Below are 23,224 nucleotides of genomic sequence, written 5' to 3'. Positions count from 1 at the left end.
AACTAAAGAATCATTAGAAAAGAAATTCTTTTTGTTTTAAGATTTTTTGTGGGAGTACCTCCAACTTTTCAATCGATTTCTTAACCAAACAGAGAACAGACAGCATAGAAAAAACGAAAATTAGCCGGTCCGATTTTCCATAATTTTTCCATATATTTACAATATGTACGGCATTTCCACACAATTTCCACACAATTTCCACACAAATTAAACTTTAATATCACCTGCTTTGCTTTGCTAATCATTAATTATTAACTTGCTTTCAACCAGCCACGCTTGAAGCGACGCAGCGTTTCAGAGCTGTATAGCAGCAAATTCATCACAGCACGAACAGAAAGTTGCTAGGCTACTTTTCCATCAATACTCAATAAATATGAAATAAATAAAAAACAAAATACGCTTTCCATCTGAAATATTTCACGAGGCAAAACGATTATTAATTATAAATTAGTGTATCATATCGAAACTGCCAACATCGACTATTTATTTTGCTCGATAACAGTTTTTCTCACTTGTTTGTGTTGTCTTGTATTTGAACGCAAACGAAAAGTGCGACTGTATTATCTTGTTGACAAAAAGTCACCTTTGTTTACTTTAATTAAAGAAAATATATTTACAAGGTTTTTACCTGTTTATTTTACAGTGAAACGAAACTTGATATATCTATATTGACAAGACATGTATTATTTTGATTTTCGGATGCTTTAATGCAATCCTGTTTAACTACTTTTATGATACAGGTTTAGTTCAGAAATTGAGACCACGTTTTTAAAACACATGCAAAGATTGCAAACGTTAGTTCAAATTTTAACGTTTTCCTATCAAGATATGTTTTTAAAATTCACTATCTAGATCTTATTTCTAAAAAATACTAGATGAAGTCTAAATTTTCGAGTTGAAAGTTTCAAAATTGAAGTTTCGTTTCACTAATTTGATAAGAAAGAAATGACTGCTGATGATAGTAACCACCAAGAGAGGGAGCATAATTACCAAGGAGATGGAAACTCAAAATCAACTCAGAAGGCTCGACCACTGGTATGATTTCATAACTGACCACGCTAAGATAAATTTGACATATTTAGACCAGGAAAACTGTCATCAAAATAAACTTAGAGAGCAAGAATACGAGAAATTTATCAAGAAAAAATTACCAATAGCAAAATATGCAATCTCCCAAAAGTATCCAAAATATACCCAAGACTTTATCGAACTGTTAAATTATCAGAAAGAATATTTAGCATAATCATGACCTATGAATATATTTTTGTTCCGACCCATTTTAGTGGGGGAGGAACTATATGCTCAACTGTTTTTTTATTCGATCAATTTTCGCCGATCAATATATTGATCGTACAAAGTTGTGAGTAGTGTAATTAGAAAGCTTGCCAAGCGTAGAGTTTCACATGCAAACATTTTTGATAGCCGCACAGCGATAGCAGGGGCGATAGTTGCCCTTCTCTTGGTTTTTAAAAATTCAAAGAATTTGAATTGTATTGGGGCGCTGTCTTTTTATTACGACTCGAAGAGGAGTATTGGAGAAGTCCTTTTCTTAATCAATTTTATTGGAGTGATTTTTGAAGCCGGAAATGAAACGCGTGAATAAAATTGGAGTGATTTTGGTGCTGAACAAACGTGAAGAGCGGAGCGAAAAGAGAGTGTTTGTTGTTCATACCGCTATTTTTGAGAGAGCGAGAAATTGATGTGTGAAAAAATTTTCTCTAAGCGAGCAAAACTTTTGTATACGTGCGTCTTTTAAAAGCAGTTCTTTTGCAATTTTTGATGGTTATGAGGCTTGATTATAATATTGTATTAGTTTTAGGCTTGTTTTGATAGGAATTGAAGGTTTCAATTGGTTAATTTGAGTTTAATGCTAACTTGAAGGTTTTTGACCAGTTTTAGTGATTTTTGGACGATATTTAATGAATCTTTTCTGTTCTTTTTTGTTTTAATGCTTTAAGTGGGATTTGGATAGAAGCTTGATACTTAACGAATATTCAGATACCAATTAACTAAAGTTTTCTTGGTATAAATCATTATTTCAAGGAAAATGGACAGAAAAATTGAGACATTTTAAAACCATTTTCTTACTTTTTTGCAGTTTTTCTCCTCTTTTTTTGGTCTTAGACAAGTTTATTAGCCTACTATGACCTGCCCATTGTTTTGCTAGTTTTTAATTGCTCTAATTGGGAGGAATCTAATTTGTAATTGCGAGGAACTTTATTCGGCTTTATGTTTCCTTGAACTATTTTTTAAAACTCAAGTTAAAAAAAATTTAAGTTTTTCTAGCTTTTTTGTTCAATTTGTTTTTGAATGCCGTTTCTATTCTTCCTTAGTTTTTATGGCAGTTGTGGAGGTTCAAGGTTCACAATAGTTGTTCTAGTTGTTTAGTCATAAGTATGGGCAATTTTCTCCTGCGAGTTGTTTCCGGAATTCTTCCGGCTATGTTTTTTTTCGAAGATCTGTCCACACATTTTCATGATTTTTGAAGTCAAATTGGAGTAGTGATTTTGGTCATGCCGAAACAGGAAATAGAGCAAAAAAGGCAGTGGTTTTGTGGCGTGATTTTTTTCGCTCTAATTTTAAAGTAGAGTGAGTTAAAACGATGTTTGAACAAAAATTCGCTTTCTCGCTAGTGGTTTTTTGTTCATCTGCGACAATTTCACTTTGGTTTTTTACTGTTTTTTCAAATTTTTGGATGGGATTTTAATCTAAATGGTTTTCCCAATCCATTCTTATTTCATTCCTGGCCTATTTTTTGTTAGAATCAAGTTTGTATTTCTCGCTAGTTGTTATATGTTCCCGCTAGAGGCATTTTGACATTGATTTTCTTTTCTTCTGTTTTTTTTGTTTTTTTTTTAAATTTTTTTCCAAAAGTTTTTCCCGATGAATTCTTAGTCCTTTGTAGATCTAGTTTTCTGCTTAGTCAATGACAATTCTTTGAATTGTACGTCAGGACTTTTTCTGCTATGTTTTTTTATTTCGTCGTCGCGATTTTGGTTACAACCATATGACGTCACAACCACTTCAAATCTGCTTCTTGTTCAATCGCTCATGCAATTTCAACTGAAGTGAGTGTGTCACATCAATTTCGGCTCTTAGTGGAGCGAGTTATTTTTTTCATTTGCGTTATTAAAGTTTTTGGTCACACTTGACTTACCTCACTCTCGAAAAAGAATTCCTCACTTTTAAATTGACTTTTATTTAATTTAATTCAAAGAGATAAGGTCAAATGGGTGTGTGTCATTCTAAATGAAGGTTCTTTGAGAGCAGCTAATAGACGCAGCTAAAATTTTGATTAAAAAAAACGATACAGATTTTTAATCAAAATATAAGACATCAGCCTTCAATGAAAAGACGAAAATTTTTATTCTGTTTTTTTTACCGTTTTTTTAGACTGCAGATCCACGAAGCTCTTCTGGACATCTGCGGCTATTTTCTGGCAATCTGCTAGCTACGTTTTGAGTTTACTTTTTTACAAAGAGTTAGAGTGGTTTAAAGTTTTGTGAACGTTGGTCACTTAGGCTCACTTCCGTTGATTTGTTTGCAATCTGCCTGAAAAACTTCAATCTATTTTGCTAAAATTTGTTGAATTCTTATTCTCATTTTTCTTTTAAAAAATTTAAGATAAAAGAGGGCTGTTTAATTGTTTGAACCAACTCTTTTAGCTAAAAGTTTCGCTCAAATTTTTGAAAATTTATTATATTTTAAAGTTTCATGAAAATGGCATCTTTAGCTCTCTTTGTCCAAATTGACCAGTAGTGCAGACAAAGAATTGCCATCGTTGTTTGCACAGATGAGGGCTAATTCTACCACTAGTTGCTATTAAAGTGCTCTTGAGCTAACAATTTGGAGTCCTTCTGCTAATCTGTATCGGTTTTCAACGAAAATGCAACATTTATGGTTTATAAATTGAGCATTACTTTCACAAAAAAATTTATTAGAGAATTTTTTCAAATAACAGATTTTTTAACATCTCCGCAGCGATAGCGGGGCCATTTTTGGTCTCATCGTTGATTTTTGCAACTATGAAAATAGGAATCGATTTTCTATTGAATCTGTTCGTTTTATATTATTTTTTGCAGTTTTCTTAGTTCAAATTACAGAAAATTTTGTTCTCCTTTTATGAATTTAAAAAATAGAGATCTGCCGTTTATGTTAAATGATGCAAAAAGAAAAAATAGTTTGTTTTCTGAGTAAAAGTCATGGTTTTTATAGCTCCCAAAAGCGTTTTTGTAAATTTTTAATGAAACTTTAGTTTTACCAAAAATTCTCGCCAATTTCGTAGATTTGTAGTTAAAGATTTTAAAGGTTTTATATGATCTCGAAGGAGCTACAAGATCTAATTTCATGTTTTCGGTTGATAGCTAACGGTTTTCATGTCTTTGAAATTCATTGTTTTCAAAAAGTATTAACGTATTTTTTTATCTATGCTTTTTTGTTTTTTTTTCACATGTTGAATAACCTCAAGAACGCCATTTCTTATATATATTCTGGTGAAATGCAAGTCAACTCTTTTAGATAAAGGTTCATCTATTTCAGATGCTATTTTGACTTTGTTATTATGCTTTTTTTTTAAAAATAGATAGACATTGAATTTTGGTCTTATTTGAGGCTTGTTGTTTTTTTTTATTATTGCCTCTCTTGTCTTCTCGTCTCCCTAATATCAGGCTCCATCGGTCTTTTAATGTTGCATTAAATATTTTTCTTAGTGGTTAAGGTTGTAACGATTTTTTAAATCGATACAATAATTGTTTTCGATTGATATATGGATTTTTGCCATTTTTCTTTCGCTTCCTTATTTGGAAGATAATTAAGTGCAAAAAGGGATTGACCGGTGTAGGAATATTATGTGCAAACGCACATTACCGAGATTACTTGATTATAAATGAACGGCTAGCTCATTTATCCATACCTCAGCGGCCCATGGGACTTGATATTTAAATATAACAACGGAAAAATAAAGTAGTGCTAAATAAAAAATGGTGTGTATCTTAATAAATCAAACATTGTATCATTTGTGCGCTGCAAATAGGGGCGATCCGTGTACGATTCTTTTTAGGGCCGTAATAATTAGGCTTGATTCAGATTATTGCTTTAAAATGTGCTTCTAGATCACTAAATTCGACAAAAAAGAATGAAATTTAAAAAACCAACAACTGCGCTCATTAAGTTACATATTTTTCAGACAAATCTCTTCTTAATTTAGGGAAACCGTTAATACAACTTTGTTTAATTTCTATAATCTTTCATGTCTAGCAATCAACATGATAGCGATTGCACGCATCATTGAAACTAGTACAGTCCTGTCGTACGCTATTATATTTCAGCAGGCTCTCGCAGTGCGCGTGAGCTGTAAATTGCGAGAATTGAGTTTCAAGGTAGAAAATTGGAACTTAGACCTTTCACTTATTTTGCGGCGCGAGTTCCCGGAGAAAGAAGAGCAAATGAATTTGAATTGAATGAACTAATGTTATGTCTCAAGTACTTAGCAACAAAGTGCGAATGTATGATCAGACATGTCTGATCACGGGGCGGGAGACAAAAGGTAGATGAAAAAAAGCAAAATCGTGATAAGAGGTTTGAACAAGAATAACTATAAAATGAAGGGCAAATGAAATGAACTAAATAAAAACTTGATATGAAACTCACTGCACCAAATAAAAAATGAATGTTAATATACTCAGCTATCACATACCCCTTGTTGTGAAAAAAAATTGAACTTATAGTACAAATTTTTGTTTCTTTGTAGATGACAATAACAAAAATATTTACATATTAATACTTGTTCCCCGGTTAAATAATAAATAACAATATATGTACTGGTTATCATATCTAATAATGAGTTAAAACCAAACTAACAGTTCGACAATTTTCCAAAGTTTTATTGAATAATAATGTGTTTCAATCATATGTCTCCTGATTTTTCGTTACGTATACTCTCATTGACCTGACATCCTCATCCAAAGTTGGGGTCTGCTGGTCAATTAGTAGCCTAACACGCGGCTCAGGAGGTGATACTTCTCCGATAACAGGAGAGATGTTTGCCTCCTCGGGTAGCTGGTTTGTGATTGTTTGGACTATTTCCAGAACCGAAACAGGAGTTGAAAGTTTTGACGTCTGCCGCTCGGCGTGGTTGTTTTAGGAGTGCTGCTATAGTTGAGTCGGACGATGAGTTATCAAAACCAGAATATGAGGGACTGCGGCGGTTTCTGTCCGAGGCTCGTTTGCCCTGCGTTCTGTCCGAGGCTCGTTTGCCCGGCTTTGAGGGTGCGGGTACTACTTGTTGTCGGGCTGACGAAGAAGCTGACTGTTGGGTTATACCAGTTGGCTGTGCGAGTCAGCTTGATAATCGTTGCGTTGGTTTCCTATTGCGGGGAACTTTAGGATTTTAGGTATACGTCCTCGCATCGCGTGTGATATATTCGATCGAGAAGATGAAACTCCACTAACGGGTACTCGCCTGCGGTGTTTATTCGTCTTGTCGCCTTTCAGTTTACGTGTGAATTGTTTCACGTTGCTCTGTATTTGCCCGTCTACCAGTTTTTCACAGGTACGCGGCCCACGCCGGTCTGTGTGGACTTTTCGTGCCTTTCCTGTAGTGTGCCAAATTTGGCAATGTCACTGTACCGTACAGCTACTGCGGCCTTGCCTGGTTCCTTGATGGTAGGGGTTGTAGGTTGTAGGGCTCTCTTTGATGATGTTTGAGCCTGGTGCTAGTACCTGGTACAGACTCTCCAGGTTCTTTTTCGAGCGCCTTTTCCCGTGAACTTTCCGGGCAAATTTTTGCTGCACTGCTCTCTCTGTAAGCGGAATTGGTTTGCATATAACAGAAATGGGAAATCTGAACTCCCCGTCCGTGCTCTTTCTTTCCCGTTTGTTTGCATCCCAGGTTGCCCAAGTCATTCCCATCTCAACCTCGATATCGTTATTGTATGCGTACAGCCATTTGTCATCTGGTAACATGTCTTCGGGAGTAACTGTGTCCTCTTCTAAATAGTGCTTTATAATGTTCTTGTATGAGGGGTTAGATAATTTAGGTTTAGTGGAGATTACGCTCAGCGGGGTATTAGATTTTTTGCAAAAATGCGCTTCGAAGGGCGAGGTCTTGTTGTTTTCTGTTTACATATTCGCAATTGGTGAATAATAATCTTTATTGCATGCTTTACATGAAATTTGTTATTAGCCGATTTTTCTTCTTTGATAAATGCCAGTCTATTCTTAATCGTTTGAAATAGTCTTTATACCAAGCCAATAGCACGTTTTTTGCAGAAGGTCTTTACTTGATTTCCATACAAACATTTTGGTTGATCCAATCCGATAGAACGAGGGACTCCGTGGTTTTCAATATAAATGTCCAATAAGTTTAAAATGTTTGGTCCATTAGCTTTTTCATAAACACATGCAGTGGGATGTTTGGAAAAGCAACCTATTGCAGCTAAAAAATATACTTCATTCCCCTTTTTCATTGAAAAGTGGTCCTCGAAAATCGAATTGAATCTCCCGATTCGGTTCAATGCAATGTACATAAGGTCGAAATCGATTAGCAGGAATAACAGATTTACGATTCTTACCAATTGCTGTGCATTGTTTTGCACTCCGTTGATTTAACTAATAGTTGTCGATTTTTGTAAGTGCGTGGCCATGCATATCATTCCGCAGGTACCTGAGTGGCTTGCAGGAATGTCCTCCATTATTGCTTCGCGGAGGACGTTGGTATGACTAGTTTCTCATCATTGCAAACGCAGCCAGAACGAACAAGGAGACCTCTCCAATAAGAGTGAATGTAAGAATCCAGCTTTTTAAGGCGGGTTTCGTTTTGGTTAAGATACAATCATGGACCTCTTTAAAGACTGCGTCTTTGCCGGTGAGTGCTGCAATCAATGACTAACTACAAATGTTGTTTACAATTTTGTAAAATGCTGGGATTTGGGGGCTGGGAGTTAGGGGAGTGCTGACAACTGATGACAACGCTGGAGAAGTTGGGTTTGTTGGTATAGGTGGGGGATTTGCGGTGCAAGAGGAAGTTGGGAGATTTGCAGGCTGATTCGCGGTGTGAGAGAGGCTCGTGGGCGTATGATAGATTCGAGGGGCGGGAGGAGTCATTGAATCGGGATCTTGTTATGTTTTTTTTCAAAAAGCATTTTAGGTTGAGTAGAATTGATGTAGTTAATATCAGAGTTTTTTTGTGAAATATGAAGGAGATTTTGGGTGAAATATATACGACTTAATTCTGAAGCGATTTGAGGCTAAAAGCACTGATTTTGTTTTTGGTTAGCGACTTTCAGAAATATTTTTGGAATGTCTTTCAATTGGCGGGAAATTAGGCTTAGAGAAATGAGTATCAAGCCTCTCGAAATGCTTTTCGCTCCGATTTTGGGAAGATTGTTTGAATTGAGTTGAATTTTGCTTTGCCAGCGAAGTGTTAATTGGTATTTGCGACGCGGGGTATGCATATTTTATTTTGTTTGAATTAAAGCTAGTATTTGTAAATTGAAGTTCGAGTTCATTAAAACTATATCGTTCTTCACAATAGTTTAGAGATCGAGATGTTAACGTAATTGGTTTCCATACGTCAACCGTTAATTGTTCAAGCGCCTCCCGAAGACCAGGGCAGGATGCGTCACAGTTTGCGCGTGTTTCGAGCTGCAGGTTGTCATAACCAATTTCAGTAGCATTTGCAATGCGATTGTTTTTCAAAAAAAAAAAACAATTTTCATGAACATCGGTCCAAATAAATTTAGATGGCTTTTTCAATAGAGGACGTAGTGGGTGACTAACTTGTGCGAGATTACGAAAAAGTTTACTAATATAGTGTTCCGAACCCAGAAAAAAATCGAAATTTCTTTAATTTCTTTGTTTCTGCCAATTCATTGTTCTGCCAATTCATTTTCTGTTGTGCACTGCGGGCATTTCCTTCTCTCCCAGGTTGTGCCGAAGAGCAAACAATTGTCTCCTCATAGATGGGTTCCAAAGGAAGATCCCCGATCTCAGGTTTCGGTCCGAGAAGAGTATCAAGAATGATATTCTCTTTTGCGAGAGGTGCCAGCTTATATTAGACTGTCAACTTTTCCCATTGTAGAGGAAGATCGGGTGTCGGTTTGTCCCAAAATGCATCTATTCCGAGCTGTGTTCGCTTGTTTGCTGACTGCGTCATGTCGTACGCTATTATATTTCAGCAGAATATGATATTTCGTTTGAAATGTCTTAAAACTCAAGACAATAGAAATTATTTCTGCTTATGGCTTTTGAAAACTTCTGTTTGCAAAAATTTTGTATTATAAACTATTTAAGCTGACCAAAAATACAGGAAAAAATATCAAGTTATTATTTTATTATTTATTTAATATTATTTTTTTTATTTTATATATTTTAGTTAAAATTATTTTAACTAATATGATTAATATGAAACTATTGCGAAAAAATTGAGATTTTGTGTATTTTGTTCCCCTATTTTTAACAATTGCTTCCTTAGCGCTTGTTTTGATTATCAGTATATCAAAATGGAGTCAAAATTCAGTTATAAAAACTTTTGTTCTTAAATTGACATATCCTCCAGAAGTTCTAAGCAGGGAAAAAATCGAAAAAAAAATTTAAGAAAACTTTAAATGAAGATATGGAAAACAGACACGAACAAACTCCAATGGACAACAAATTGAAGGCTTCGAAAGCTGTTTTTTTAAAAAAATTTACGAAAATTGCAAACTGAACCCTATGTTTTATTTAGTCATTCAAAGGAAAGATGTTGTATGTTTGATTAATTATGTTACAACATGTAACTTTTACCTTGTGGTTAATCGAACTTTCATGTTTGAAATTCTAAAAAAAGATTGTGTGTACATGTAAAAAACAGTTAAAAAACTTTAAAAATAAGTAGGTATGATTAGCATGATTTTAGAATCATATGTATGACATTGGCTTTCTAAAAAGTATTCACAGAATTCTAAGAAATCTCACAAACCGATCTTGGAAATTAATCTGAAACATTAATTTATACACTAGCGATAACCAAAAATCTTATTGAACCTCTACAAATTATGGAAAAATTTAAATGATTATAGATATCTTTTCAAATTTTACTGTTGAAAAACAAGAGAAAATTTTTTGTCTGAACAGACCTTAGGGCGTGGGGAATTATGGCAAAATCGATGATGAGTTTTTGTACAATCAGCAATAAGATATTGTTCTTCGGAAGTTTGCTCCATGATTCCATTTGTTTCATGAGTTATATTCTCAATTATATGTAGTGATTGTTGCCAGGAAGTAATCTTAGTTGAGCACACAACTAAGAAAAAATTTCATTACAGATATGGCCGTCTATCCATTTTTGGTCTTTTAAAATTTATAGTTGTTCCGGACTTTTTGGTTATGCTTCTGAACTGCAAACAATTTTTGGAGGGTTTTACGTGAAACCTTTGTGGCGGAACACAAGAAAATTAAAAATTGCTTTTTAGTGTGCCACTTTTATGTATAGAAACTAAATAGACAGATGAACACATAAAAAAGGCGCTGTTTCAATTGTGTGAAAGCTAGTGCATATGAGCAGATTAAATTTTGGTCTATTTTGAGTCTAGGATGAAATTGTTTCAGTAGCAAGCGTTTAGCATGTTTTAATTCTGTAGCTGTTTCAAGTGTTTTTTTTTCAGAGTGAACATCAAACTGTCGAGTTTTTAGGAGATCTTTCAGTTCAGATCGAAAAATATAATATAAATTCCAAGCGATTAATGTTTTTACTATTAAATAAAAATAGGGAAATCGCTTCAAGGATTATCATGCTTTGGCTTTTAAACATTTAGTAAACTGTGGCATATTTTGCCAGAATTATTTCAGGTCTTGCGTGCAATTATCTTTCCTAATTATACCAATGCTTCGCAGTGAAAAATTGCATTATTTATGTAAAAACTAAGTGATCCAGGATAATCTCGCTATTGTCTTCAGAATATTTTTAACTAATTTTGATTGTGTCAACCGGCCAGTCATTTTATAGAAAATATTACTTCCCATTCTACAATTTTGATTACAAAAAAGAAATTACTATAACCAGCAGTTGCTTGGGCTGAACTTCAAGGATTCGGATTGCATTATAATATCTCACATCGCTTGAATTCTGCTTATGTTAAAAATGGGAGAAACATCCTGTAAAATTTTTATGGTAATGATTCAACGTTAAAAATCAGGATGATCTATTCTGAAACGTTTTTCGCATGTAATGGAATTGTATATCGGATTGCACTCAATATTTCAAGTCAATTATTTTTCCCACTGTCAACTCATACCAGGCAACCAAAGTGTCGGTTAATGGGAACGCAGAGACAAATCTTGTAATCGAATAGTTAAATTAGAAATAATGGTTGACAACTGTGGCGATTGACACGAAATTCAGTCCATATTTATTACCCCAAATTACCGCACTTTTACATTCATGGTGATCACCTTTAATTTATAACTTCCTTGACTTCTTATGACATCCGATCTTAACTAGTTATTTACTCTGATAATTTACTTCTCTAAAAGATCAAGGGTCATCATATCACACATAACAATATGAAAAGTTGGGGACAAATCTAGTATAAATAGCACGTGTTAGCTCCTTGTTGCATTCACTCATTTCATAAATAACTAAGATGTAAATCAGCACGTGGATGAGGTACGTATATCTTTCCATACTTTAAACAATTAACATTATACTTTCAACACTCCTCCTATCATGTTAAGTGTTTGTTCCGAGAAGGACATCACGAAAAAGTGATACTTTGGTCCTCCCCAATGCTTTTTTAAGTGTGTCTGCCGGCATGCGATCGGTAGGTAAGTAGTTTAGCTCTAATAGTCGACTTTCGACTAAATTCCGAACGAAGTGCACTTTTAATGAAAAGTGCTTTGTCTTTCCGTGATTCATCGAATTTTTACTTCGATGCTCAGCCTCAGCTGTTGAAGTAGATACACACTTTTGTAACTTGCTAGCCCAACTGATTGCACCTGAACTATTATTAAGTTTAAAACAAAAACAACTTGTACTTTTTCTATTGTCTATGTTGCCTGCCCAATCGGAGTCTGAAAATCCTGTTAACTCCAGTTTCTCACTTTTTCGAAAGACCATCTTCTCTGTTTTTGTACTTTTCAGGTAACGTAAACACCCTTTTGCCGCATTCCAATGTCGCCGTCCAGGATTTTCAACAAACGAACTCAATAAATTGGCTGCGTGCGCAATATCTGGTCTGCTTGTTAATGCCAAATAGTTCAAACATCCCACTATACCCCTATAATCACATGATTGCATTTCTCTATGCTCATTGCTGCCTATTTCTGGTGAATCTAATTTTGATAGTTTCAGGCTAACATCTAAAGGTGTTTCCAGTGTCTTTGATTCGCTCATGTTAAACTTCTCTAGTAATTTTTCTACATATGCTTCTTGGCTTAGCACAATTTCGTTTTGTGTTCGCTCAATTTTTATATTTAAGAACCAGCTAAGATCTCCATAACTGCTAATTTGAAATTGCTCACTAACTTTATTTTTAAAGTTTTCACAAAAGTCTTCCTGCAATCCTAATATCACCATATCATCTACCCAAAGACACACTAATCCTTCTATACCATATTCTCCTTTCTTTATGAAAAGACACTCATCTTGAATAGCCGGCGTGAAACCTAATTGGTTGAGAAAAGTTTTGATTGTTAAGTACCAATTTCTACCGGACTGTTCCAATCCATATAAACTTTTCCTCAGCTTACAAATTAATGGATTTCCTTGCTTGTCAAACTTTTCAAACCCTTCGGGCTGTTGCATAAAGATTTCTTCTTCGATGTCAGCGTTTAAGTATGCTGTTTTGATATCTATTTGTTTTAACTCAGTGTTTTTATATACTGCGTAGCTTATCAGTACTCGAATTGTTGAGAGGCGTGTTGTTGGTGAGTAGGTTTCGTTGTAATCCCGACCTGGAACTTGGCTAAATCCTTTTGCTACGAATCTTGCCTTATACCTTGTTATCTCACCACTAGGACCAAACTTAAGAGCAAAGTGCCAGCGGCTACCAATGGGTTTATTTCCTTTGTTCTCTACCAGTTCCCAAAATCTATTTTCCACTAATGAGTTGTATTCTAACTTCATTGCCTCGTACCAGTTTTTATCCCTAATTGCTTCATCAATAGACTTAGGTAGCAATTCGTTGTTAACAATTTCACCAAGAAAAGCTACCGGATTTAAGTCTCTATCACCATCTGAATGATGCTTGTTGACTATCTCCTCCTTCTTTTCTTTGACTTCAATAAACATTTCGTTTTCGTTGAAGGTTACATTGCGAGATTTTCTAACCTTAAAGACCCCTTTGTCATTTGGAGTACCTACCAGATAAGTCTTACTATTGTCTGAAGACCCTAAGAATATTCTTTTTTGAGAAGTTCTATCAATCTTACCACGAAAATTTTTTTCAACATGAACGAAAGCTGAACAACCAAACACTTTGATAGATTCTAAGTTAGGTTTCTTCTTGTACATTGCCTCAAAAGGTGTTTTCTGAATACCTTAATGGAAACAAAGATTTTTAATCTCACTTGCCATGTTAAGTGCATAGGGCCAATACTCTTTTTCTAAACCTGACTGCTCTAAAAGACATCTAGCCATTAGGGTGATTGTCCCCCAATTCCTCTCAACCTTTCCGTTTTCTTGTGGTGTATACGGTGCCGAGAACTCAAGCCTAACGCCTTTTCGTCTACATAATTGTTTTATGTCATTTGATACATATTCCCCTGCACCGTCACAAACTAAGATTCCTGGTTGTCCTATGTCTGCAAAGAACTGTTCAACTTTTTCAAAGGCCTCGTCCCTTGTCCTCAAAAAATATAGTTTCTGATATCTGCTAAAACTATCTACGAACCCTATTGCATACATATGACCATCAACCGCTTCCGGTTGGATGGGCCCTAATATGTTGGTATGAACAATTTCTAAGACTTCACTTGCTTTTGTTCCTGAGTCTCTTGGTACTGGAAGTTTCTTTGATTTATTTAGCTGACATATTTCACAGTTTGCTAAATCATGCTCGTTTATTTTAAGCCCCACTGCGTGATCTTTTAATTTGTATATGTCCCCAACATTGTTATGACCCAAACGCTTATGCCACAAACTAAGGGGATCTCCATTTGCTAAGTTGCACTGCTCGCCGTAATCAATGTTGTGCCAGATAGATAAACTATCTCTTTCCTCGAAAGGGAAAACTATTCCGTTCTTAGTTCGTATTTCTAAAGTCACACCAAAGACGACCTCATTGCCTGTTGCTCTAGGTTTTGACACTGATATCAGATTCCTTGTGTTGTTGGGAACAAGCAATGCATTATTTAATCTTATTTTTCTCGCTAAACCATTGGAATCCAAAACCCTAATTTCAACTGTTCCTTTCCCACTAATTGAACTTTTACTGCTGTTTGCATTAGTGATGGTACCAGAATACTCCTTGTCTATATCTATGAATAAACTTTCATCTCTAATCATATGACTGGTAGCACCTGAGTCTAAAACTAGCTCATTTGCAAGGTTGTTTTCCGACGTTTGAAAGAAGGAAAAGATCTCTTCTTCTTCTTCTTCTTCTTCTTCTTCTTCTTCTTCTTCTAAATTCTGCTCCTCAACTAAATTTTGCGTGCCCCTCTGGTTGGTTCTCCTGCTTTGACTTACAAACTTTTTCTCATATTTCTGTTGTTTTCTACAAAATTTAGCTATATGTCCGTGCTCACCACACTTAAAACATTTCATTTGAGAAGCTTTGGTTTGTTCAGGAATCGTTTTCTTAAGCCTACATTCTTTTGCGATATGTCCCATTTTCTGGCAGTTGAAACATTTCCGTTCCTTATTAAAGAATACGCTCTCTGTTTTGGTTTTTACATTTTCATTATCGAAGTTTATCAGGTCTCGTTTTATTTGCTCTAGAGTTTTCTCGTCTTTGCTGTATTTCACGAGTGTTGCGAAATTTTCATATTCCTTCGGGAGCCCTTTTAGAATTATTGAGACAAATATTTTTTCACTAATTCCTTCATTCACTAGTGTTAAGTTGTATTGCATATCATCTGCTCTGGTGAGATAATCTACTATACTCTCACTTGAAGTCTTCCTAAGGCTAGTTAATTGCGCTATCAATTTGTGTAGCTGGGGTCTCTCAAAACTTTTGAAGCGTTTACACAGTACATCCCAAGCTCTGGTGCCATCACCCTTATGTGGTCTAAGAAAAAGAACTGATGTTTTGTCTAAAGCCTGAACCAACTCGTACCACAATGTCTTCTTTTTCTCTTCTAATTCTTCCCTCCCCTTTTCTATAGCTTGCCTACGTTGCTCCTCCGAAGAATTATTTCTAACAGCTTACATATAATCTAGATAGGTGGCTTCTCCACTAAGAACTTTACCAAGTTTTAAAGAGTGCATACGAGCCTCAAACTGTTCAGCAAAATACAAGAAATCATCTTCACGCCCGCTGAATAGCAATCTTTCTAATTTTGAGCTCATTGTTAGGCCTGTCTTAATTTCGTTTATTTTCCGTTCGTCTCAAATTAACACTTTAGCTTTAATTGTTCCCTACTGAAACAAAGACTATGTCCTTTGTTTTTCTAAGCTAGTACTGCTCTAGGTAAATATTCTTTTGTAACAAGGACCGGGTTGTGAAAAATCTTGTTCGGACTTAGATCAAAACTGCTTTCCTTTCTACGCGTGTTCGAATCTGTTGCCTGTTGGTGGCTGTGTTATAGGGCGACGAAGCGGTGAGTCGTTATGTTTGTGTATCAAAAAAATGCTTTATAGCACCAGGTTAGCACTTGTTGTAATATGGTAGCACTTGTAAGAAAAAAAAACACTAAGCAAAAAGAGTTTGGTCGACTAAATTAATCTAGAAGTTGGTGTTCTGTTCGAGTTCTGTAGTATCCTTGACAAAATCGAAAGCAGGACATTGACATTGAGCCAGGGTTTTTCTGCCGCGATTTAGCACGATGAGGATACCAACACCCTCCGAGGATAATGTACTCGAACCCTAATCCTAGTCCTAATTAAGAATTGTTTTACCACCAACTTTTGTGTCTTTCGACCAAACTTGTATCTTACAGAAGCACAGCACACACAATTGAAAATGAAACAGTTGTTTAAGCTGAGCTGTTCTCAGCTATACTAAGCAATCCTGGTTCCCCGACAGCTCTGTTATACAATTGAACCTCCGCGCTCCTTTTTGATCCCCCACAACAGCTCCACTCACTCTTGACTTCACAAGCAGAATCCACTGCTTAGCTACACACACTTAGCACTCCACGATTGAAGTCCCCCGACCAGGTACACAAGCTCTCGACTCAACAGATGAAGTCCCCCAACCAGCTTCACAAACTGCTCACTTCACAAGTGAAGTCCCCCAACCACTTACAAAAGCTTCCAACTCCACAATTGAAGTCCCCCAACCAGTCACACAAGCTTTCAACTCCACAACTGAAGTCCCCCAACCAGTTACACAAGCTTCTTACTCTTGCTTCTTCTGGTCTCACTTGGCCACTTCTTGACTACAAGGCTTGTCTCTCCTTGTCTTCTCTGTCTTCCTCCCCCAGTGATTTCAGCGATCCTCTTATGTAGCAAAGAGGCGCAGCAACAACGTTTTTCTATTCACGATGGGGGTTGATTACTTAACTTAGAAAAGCTCTGGGCCCATAACCTGTCGGTTAATGGGAACGCAGAGACAAATCTTGTAATCGGATAGTTAAATTAGAAATAATGGTTGACAACTGTGGCAATTGACACGAAATTCAGTCCATATTTATTACCCCAAATTACCGCACTTTTACATTCATGGTGATCACCTTTAATTTATAACTTCCTTGACTTCTTATGACATCCGATCTTAACTAGTTATTTACTCTGATAATTTACTTCTCTAAAAGATCAAGGGTCATCATATCACACATAACAATATGAAAAGTTGGGGACAAATCTAGTATAAACAGCACGTGTTAGCTCCTTGTTGCATTCACTCATTTCATAAATAACTAAGATGTAAATCAGCACGTGGATGAGGTACGTATATCTTTCCATACTTTAAACAATTAACATTATACTTTCAACACAAAGTATTTTGACAATATGACTGAAATATTTCTTAGAAATAATGATTTTAGTAATCTTGTTCAGTCAAATTTTGGTACTTTATTATACATTCAAGTTTAGTTATATTGGGCGCTATGACCCCTTTTTTAAATGAATATATATATATATATATATATATATATATATAAATATATATATATATATATATATATATATATATATATATATTATTATATATATATATGTATATATATATATATATATATATATATATATAGTCATAGAAATGTTTTAAAGTCAGCCGTAAGTAGTTAGTTTCTTCCTCACTTAAAGCGTGAACAGAAAAATTAAATGCTGGATCCAATGAAACCAAGCAGCTCCAATCTCCGATTGTCTCGCAAATCTGAAAATGTAGGATGCTGATAATCATGATTTATATCACTGTATTTTTGTCAAATTTCTTTTTGCAGCGAATGGGAAGCTCTTTCACGAATCTCACAAAATCGTGCATGATAGTCATTTGAAGCATATTGATGTGGTCTAAAATACTCCAACAACTAGCCAATAAGCATTTTTTTCTAGATCAAATTCTTACTACCCAGGTTAAAGTTTGGTCAAAAAATAATGTAAGATTAGCGGTGAATAGCGGTGAAAAAATCTTTTTTTTTCACCGCAAACGCCCGCATCTTTTAGCATTGAATGCGGTGAATTTTTGTAAGATTTGCGGCTTTTAGCGGTGAAAATTTTTTTTCACCGCATTTCTTAAAAAAAGAAACCGCCGTACCTCTCACTTTTTGCATGTCAACAATTTCTTATTTCACTGCGCCAGCTAGCACTAACTTCAATAATATTTCCTGTGAAGTAACGAGAAGCGGTTTTGCAGTTTTAGCGCTGAAAATTTTTTTTCACCGCATTCATTGCATTGAGCGCAAATCTTACACTTTTTATGCAAATTCACCGCAAATCTTACATCTTTTAGCGATTTTTAGCGGTGACACCTCAACCCGGGTACCAAATTCTTGCTTAGAAATATGAGCGAAAAGGAGCAAAAATCTACTGCAAAGATTATTGTACTTTTTCATACAGCAAGCAAAATATTTCTGTTTTAAGCTTTTTTGCCTTTAACGGAGCATCAAATGACGAAACTTTGCTTCTATGATATCAATTCCCTTCTGACTTTTTGTTCATAACAGGTGGCCGCCATGGAGAAGGGTCCGGGTCCTGCAGTATATCAGCTGAGGCAGAATGTCGTATACGATGAGCATGGACCGACAAAGCTCAGGAACCCCGCGTGGAGCATGTCGGGAAAATACGGCAAATTTTCGGACGATTCCAGTACGATACTTGTTTGCCTTTGCGTTCCTATTGTTTTTCCTTGCATATAAAATGATTTGTACAATTGATAAATTGAAGTAAACAGTTGATATTGTTGGTGATAAACCCAAAAAGCTCAGAATAATTTTTTGTCTCGTGCCAATTTTGTTTTATAGTGGAAGGCTCTTGGTTGACCCCTTTCGCCAATTATTCTTGACTATCATCCTCATTTGGCAGCCGTCATTCAAATGAAGGGGGCGGGGGTTGAAAACTCAAGTTTTTTAATGCATTGATTGAGTTTGATCACGGACCTTTTTAAGTCTAAGTTACATTGAATCACATTAAAATTAATTTGATTGATTATTATGTAATTGCTATAGGAATAGAATGATTGAATAAAATGGGTTTCCTATTCTAAACATTGTAGTGATAATATAAAAAGCTCTTTACTTAATTTGTTCGCAGCAAGTTTCCATGCTTTCATTGGAGGTTTTTGGTTTTTATGGTTGCCAAAAAATTGAGAGGATTTGTCAAAAAATTGAGATGATAATTGACCTGCAGAGCTATTCAGTGTTTAGTGTTTCATTTTTATAGTGTTTTTTAAAAATTTTGTAGGTCCCGGTCCCAAGTATGGACTCCATGAGTCTCTTACCAACCGGGGAATCCAAAGATCCAAGTCGTTCACGATGAGTGCTAGGAACAGACCACTGCGGAATCTGATGGTTGACACCCCTGGACCTGGTAGTAACTCTCCTCAGATCAACTTTGTATCTCAGCACAAAAAGGCACCCGAGTGGGTCATGGGAGAGAGGAGTGCTTTCAGACTGGGGGACAACAACCCTGCCCCAAACACATACGGGTAACTCCCCCCATTTACTTAATAAAGTTGCTTTCGCATAAACTCTTATAATATTGCAAAAAATTGTTTTACGTGTTCTAACAATTACGTTAATCAATTTCTCATGAAATTATACTTTTTTGTGAGAAATGTATAACATTCTACTTTATAAAAATTTTAAAATGATGAAAAATGACAGAAATTTTCCCTCCATGAAATGAGGTTGATGAAATTTATGGCAGAGCGGCTTTCTCAATTATGTCGCTTCGGCGGAGAGATACAAAAATCATACATTTAAAGTCACTTGGACTTGGAGAGTTGAAACGATCTCTCGACGACAAATTGAGTTTCGAAAATGTTAAAATTTTCACTTTTCTCACCTTTTCACTGTTAAAGAATTCCTTCTTTTCTCTTCAAATAGACTATGGCAATTATAGATATTTGGAAAACATGGTTTATGTGTAAATAATGTATTCCAAATGAAACAATTAGTCAATTTCAGGAAATGATTCAAATTTTGTCAGACAGATAGGGTGAACGTCACATCTAGTGCAAAACATTGTGAGAAAATTGAATTGCTCCCAAATTACTGAAACGAGAAACTTTTATTGATATATTATTTCCTTGTAGCGTCTGCTCTCTTACCAAAGAAAAGGTTTTACACCGCCATGTTTTACACCGCCCTGTTGGCTTCAGCGGCTTCAAGTCTGTCCGGGGAAAACGTTTTTGCGGTAACTTTGTGAACTTTATTATCCGCTATGGCGTAGATTACTGTGGCCTTAAATGAAAATCAATTATTTCGAATAATTAATTGTTCAGTTTTGCTGAAAAACAAATTTGCTTCCCTCATATTACCAAACAATTCTAAGATGAAGCAATCAAAATTTTGTTCAGTTTTTTGTTAACCAAAAATGGAAATTAGAGTTTATGATACCAATAGATTGTATCCCAACAACTTGGTTTTAATTAAGCAAAGTTTCAGCTTTCTGTTGCAATGATTTTAGAAAAATCAGTTATGCTAAAAAAACTGAACAACAATAATAAAGTTCTAACAATAAGGTTAGCGCATCTTTCTTTCTATTGATTTCAAAAACACCAATATCGAACTAGAGTAGGCTTTGGTGCAGCCGGTAGAGAGGAACCGAATTGATTCAGCACTTCGTAGAAAGGTTTTTTTCTTAGGAACTCTTTTCTGCAGAAGGAAGGATTGCGAATATGAAAATATCGAGGTTAATTATCTGTTCAATCAGTCCAAAATAAGATAAGCTGTACATTCACTGAGATGATTTACACCAACAAGACACAGTAACAAGCAATTTACTCATCGAAGATTGGGCCTCAATGAGCATTGTATCTCAGTTTACCACGACAAAACTGAAGAGCTTCACTGATTTTCATGGTTGTTTTTCAAGGTCTTACTATGCTACTAGTCATGTGATTGTACATGTCAAAAGTGAGTTTTTGAGTTTTTGTAGATAACGAAGTCGACAGAGTATTACCAGTTTTCTATAATGTCACTCTGTTAGTGTTACCTTAATGTCTTGGGAACCTAGTTAACTAAATATAAGATTTGTATTCTGTATCAACATCAACTAATATCGTATGGTTAGTAATCTGATAAAATTTGGCGATTAATTTCTGATGTAGCACATTCGTCGGAATTCTGATTTGCTAGTTCTGGTTTCACTTCATGTTCTATGAACTTTTACTAACTAAAGATGTTGCCAAGCTTGAAAAAATTGATTGGGCTTCTATAGAATGTAGCATTGAATTCTTCTTGTCATGCTACTCTAATTTCACTCGTTAATTCGGCCTGGAAAGGTTCTTCTGTTAATAAACCCGGCCTTGACATTGCCTGTGAAAAAAATGAATGCAATTGGTTGATTTTATTCCGGAAAACAAGTTAAGTGCAGAATGACATCTTTTTGATTAAAGGAACCAGAATTTTCAGAGGAATAAATTTGTGGAATAATTAGAAACATGTCCCTGTCAAAAAATGAATTGAGAATAGTGTGCTCTTTACTTCTCCTCTTTGTTCTTCAAAAGATAAAACTAAATCAAGTTTTATCTAAGCTGGCACTCTGGGTATAAATGATTTGTTTCATTTATTCATTAATATGACCTCCTTGGTGTCAGCCAGCACAAATGGATCTCTGAAGTCCTAATATGATTATTTTCGAAAAACAATGCTTTTGTTAAAAACCGAATGCTCGGTGAATCGTCTGCTTTGGTGAATTCTGTTCTCCATAAGTGGCCCAATTTCCTTTAGTTATACATTGAAACAGTTAAAAGGTTATAAGGCTACTTTGTTCTCAAGAAGACTTTAATCGTTTTTTTTATCGTGGCTTCAAAAACTTCGTTCCACACTTTTTGTTAATGTTTACATTTGACCCGCCTTTGCTTTTTCATCTAGGCGTTTTTGTTAACTCCTCTTGCTGCTTGACTAAAAAGTGTTAATACTGACAATTAAAGCAAGCCATTAATCTTTTGGTTTTTTTTTCGTTCCGTTTTAACGAATAATGCACCATTATTGTACTGAAATGTTTAGCTTGAAATTTTCATACTTTGATAGTGAACGGCGTGCTCATGCTACACGAGGAAGACTGTGTATATATAAATATCTGATGATCTCTAGATTAGTATCTAACAGTTTGTACGAATTCATGTTTCGATATTTTGTTTGGAAAACGACGGGTTGGAACACTATCTATAAACGCACACTATTCGCCCTCCTTGTTGGAATCTCAGAACAAGGGAAAGATCAGTACTGAATGGACTTAATTTCACTCGATACAATCCGTTCATCCACAACTTGTGTTCTTATCTAATATCTCATTAATTATACAAGAGGATAATCTTTTAATCTATTAAAAAATAGTCCATTGACTTGGAGTTTATTATTTGAACATAAAGCTACGCGGCAGTTAAATCTTTCCATTTTTACGAAATGGTAACGAACTTAGAAGCCATACTTTTTGTCCTCATTTTCGTCTGCTATAATTTACGATGCAATTAATTTTGTTTGCAATGAGTTTTGTTATTTTATAACATTGGCTTTTAGGTTGCCTGAGCTAATCGGCACTGGAATTCCGAACAAAGCCAATTCCGCATCATTCACGTTGCATAACCGGAACAAAGTCGGCTCTCACGACGAAGACCTCGGCAAGACACCAGGGCCTGCTGCCTATAGCGCTACAGACAACAACCTCGTCTACAACCGAAGGCCCAGGTGGACAATGAGTGCCCGGGCGAAGAATATGTCGGCTTTGATGAAGAACCCAGCTCCGAATGCTTACGGACCTAGGGGCTTCGTCGACCGGAAGACGGCTCCCAAGTTCTCCATGGGAATCAAACATTCGGAGTATTGCATGCCCTTAATTATTGATGCGTGGGACTAACGTCTCGATCAAACGAAAATTTTTGAATAAGTGCGTGCTGATTTAACATATGCTATTGTAGTCATTAAAAGAACGCTTTCCAAAGTAATTGCTCAACCGACAAGCAAATACTCTCGTGCAGTTGAACTAAAAGATAACAATATGAAGAATTCAAACTATACCATCACTTGATTTTAAAACATTTTGAAAATTATATTCGAATTAAAAACAAGACAGCGAGAGATGGAACTCTTCAAACAAAAAAGAGAAAATACAAACCCTCAAGACAAAAAATATTTCTCGCGGCGATATTTTGATTTGAATTCAAAACAAATCCTTGTTTATTTTACAGAGCAACGAAGAGGCTGGGTAATGTGCGTTCGCAGAATGCCCCGACCCGTCATTCATATTTCTGTCTTGATTCTTTACAACATGGAGCAAAGATAGGAAAACTTTTAGGGGAAAAAAGAAAGACGAAATAAGACAAGGAGGCTCGGTAATTTGCGATCGCACATAAGGTTCCGTCCCCGCTCACCCTCAATTTTGGCATAATTGTCTACCAAATGAGGAACAGATACAAAAACCTAAAAATTCAAGTACTGTTGTATGAAAGAAAAATAGAATCCAAAGCAAATAACTCTG

The 23,224-nt window shown here is 35.5% G+C and overlaps 1 protein-coding gene across 4 annotated transcripts; it reads left to right on the top strand.

Annotated features, from left to right (window-relative positions):
* The first annotated feature begins 264 nt into the window (after nt 1-264).
* On the top strand, nt 265-22,769 carry LOC142337035 (ciliary microtubule associated protein 1A-like). 4 transcript variants are annotated; one of them, XM_075386073.1, is made up of 5 exons: nt 265-620; nt 944-1,035; nt 18,247-18,388; nt 18,983-19,226; nt 22,267-22,769. In XM_075386073.1, exons 2-5 carry the CDS (start codon nt 946-948, stop codon nt 22,601-22,603), a joined length of 813 nt encoding a protein of 270 aa, XP_075242188.1. In that variant the 5' UTR covers nt 265-620; nt 944-945; the 3' UTR covers nt 22,604-22,769. The 4 variants fall into 4 exon arrangements, with proteins under 4 accessions (XP_075242188.1, XP_075242187.1, XP_075242190.1 ...); XM_075386072.1 differs by having other exon boundaries at nt 940-1,035; XM_075386075.1 differs by having other exon boundaries at nt 265-642.
* The last annotated feature ends 455 nt before the right edge of the window (nt 22,770-23,224 follow it).

This window comes from Convolutriloba macropyga, chromosome 3, assembly GCF_964194025.1.
Source record: "Convolutriloba macropyga chromosome 3, txConMacr16.3, whole genome shotgun sequence".
Taxonomy (NCBI): domain Eukaryota; kingdom Metazoa; phylum Xenacoelomorpha; order Acoela; family Convolutidae; genus Convolutriloba; species Convolutriloba macropyga.
The sequence above is the reverse complement of the archived record's forward strand: the minus strand, read 5'-3'. Positions and strand labels throughout refer to the sequence as shown.

What these genes read in the sequence shown, in the direction of transcription:
- LOC142337035 (XM_075386073.1), top strand. Translation starts at nt 946, where the DNA reads ATGACTGCTGATGATAGTAACCACCAAGAGAGGGAGCATAATTACCAA. An exon ending in CAAATTTTCGGACGATTCCA is followed by an intron (nt 18,389 to 18,982) that starts GTACGATACTTG and finishes AAAATTTTGTAG; the next exon opens with GTCCCGGTCCCAAGTATGGA. An exon ending in CCTGCCCCAAACACATACGG is followed by an intron (nt 19,227 to 22,266) that starts GTAACTCCCCCC and finishes ATTGGCTTTTAG; the next exon opens with GTTGCCTGAGCTAATCGGCA.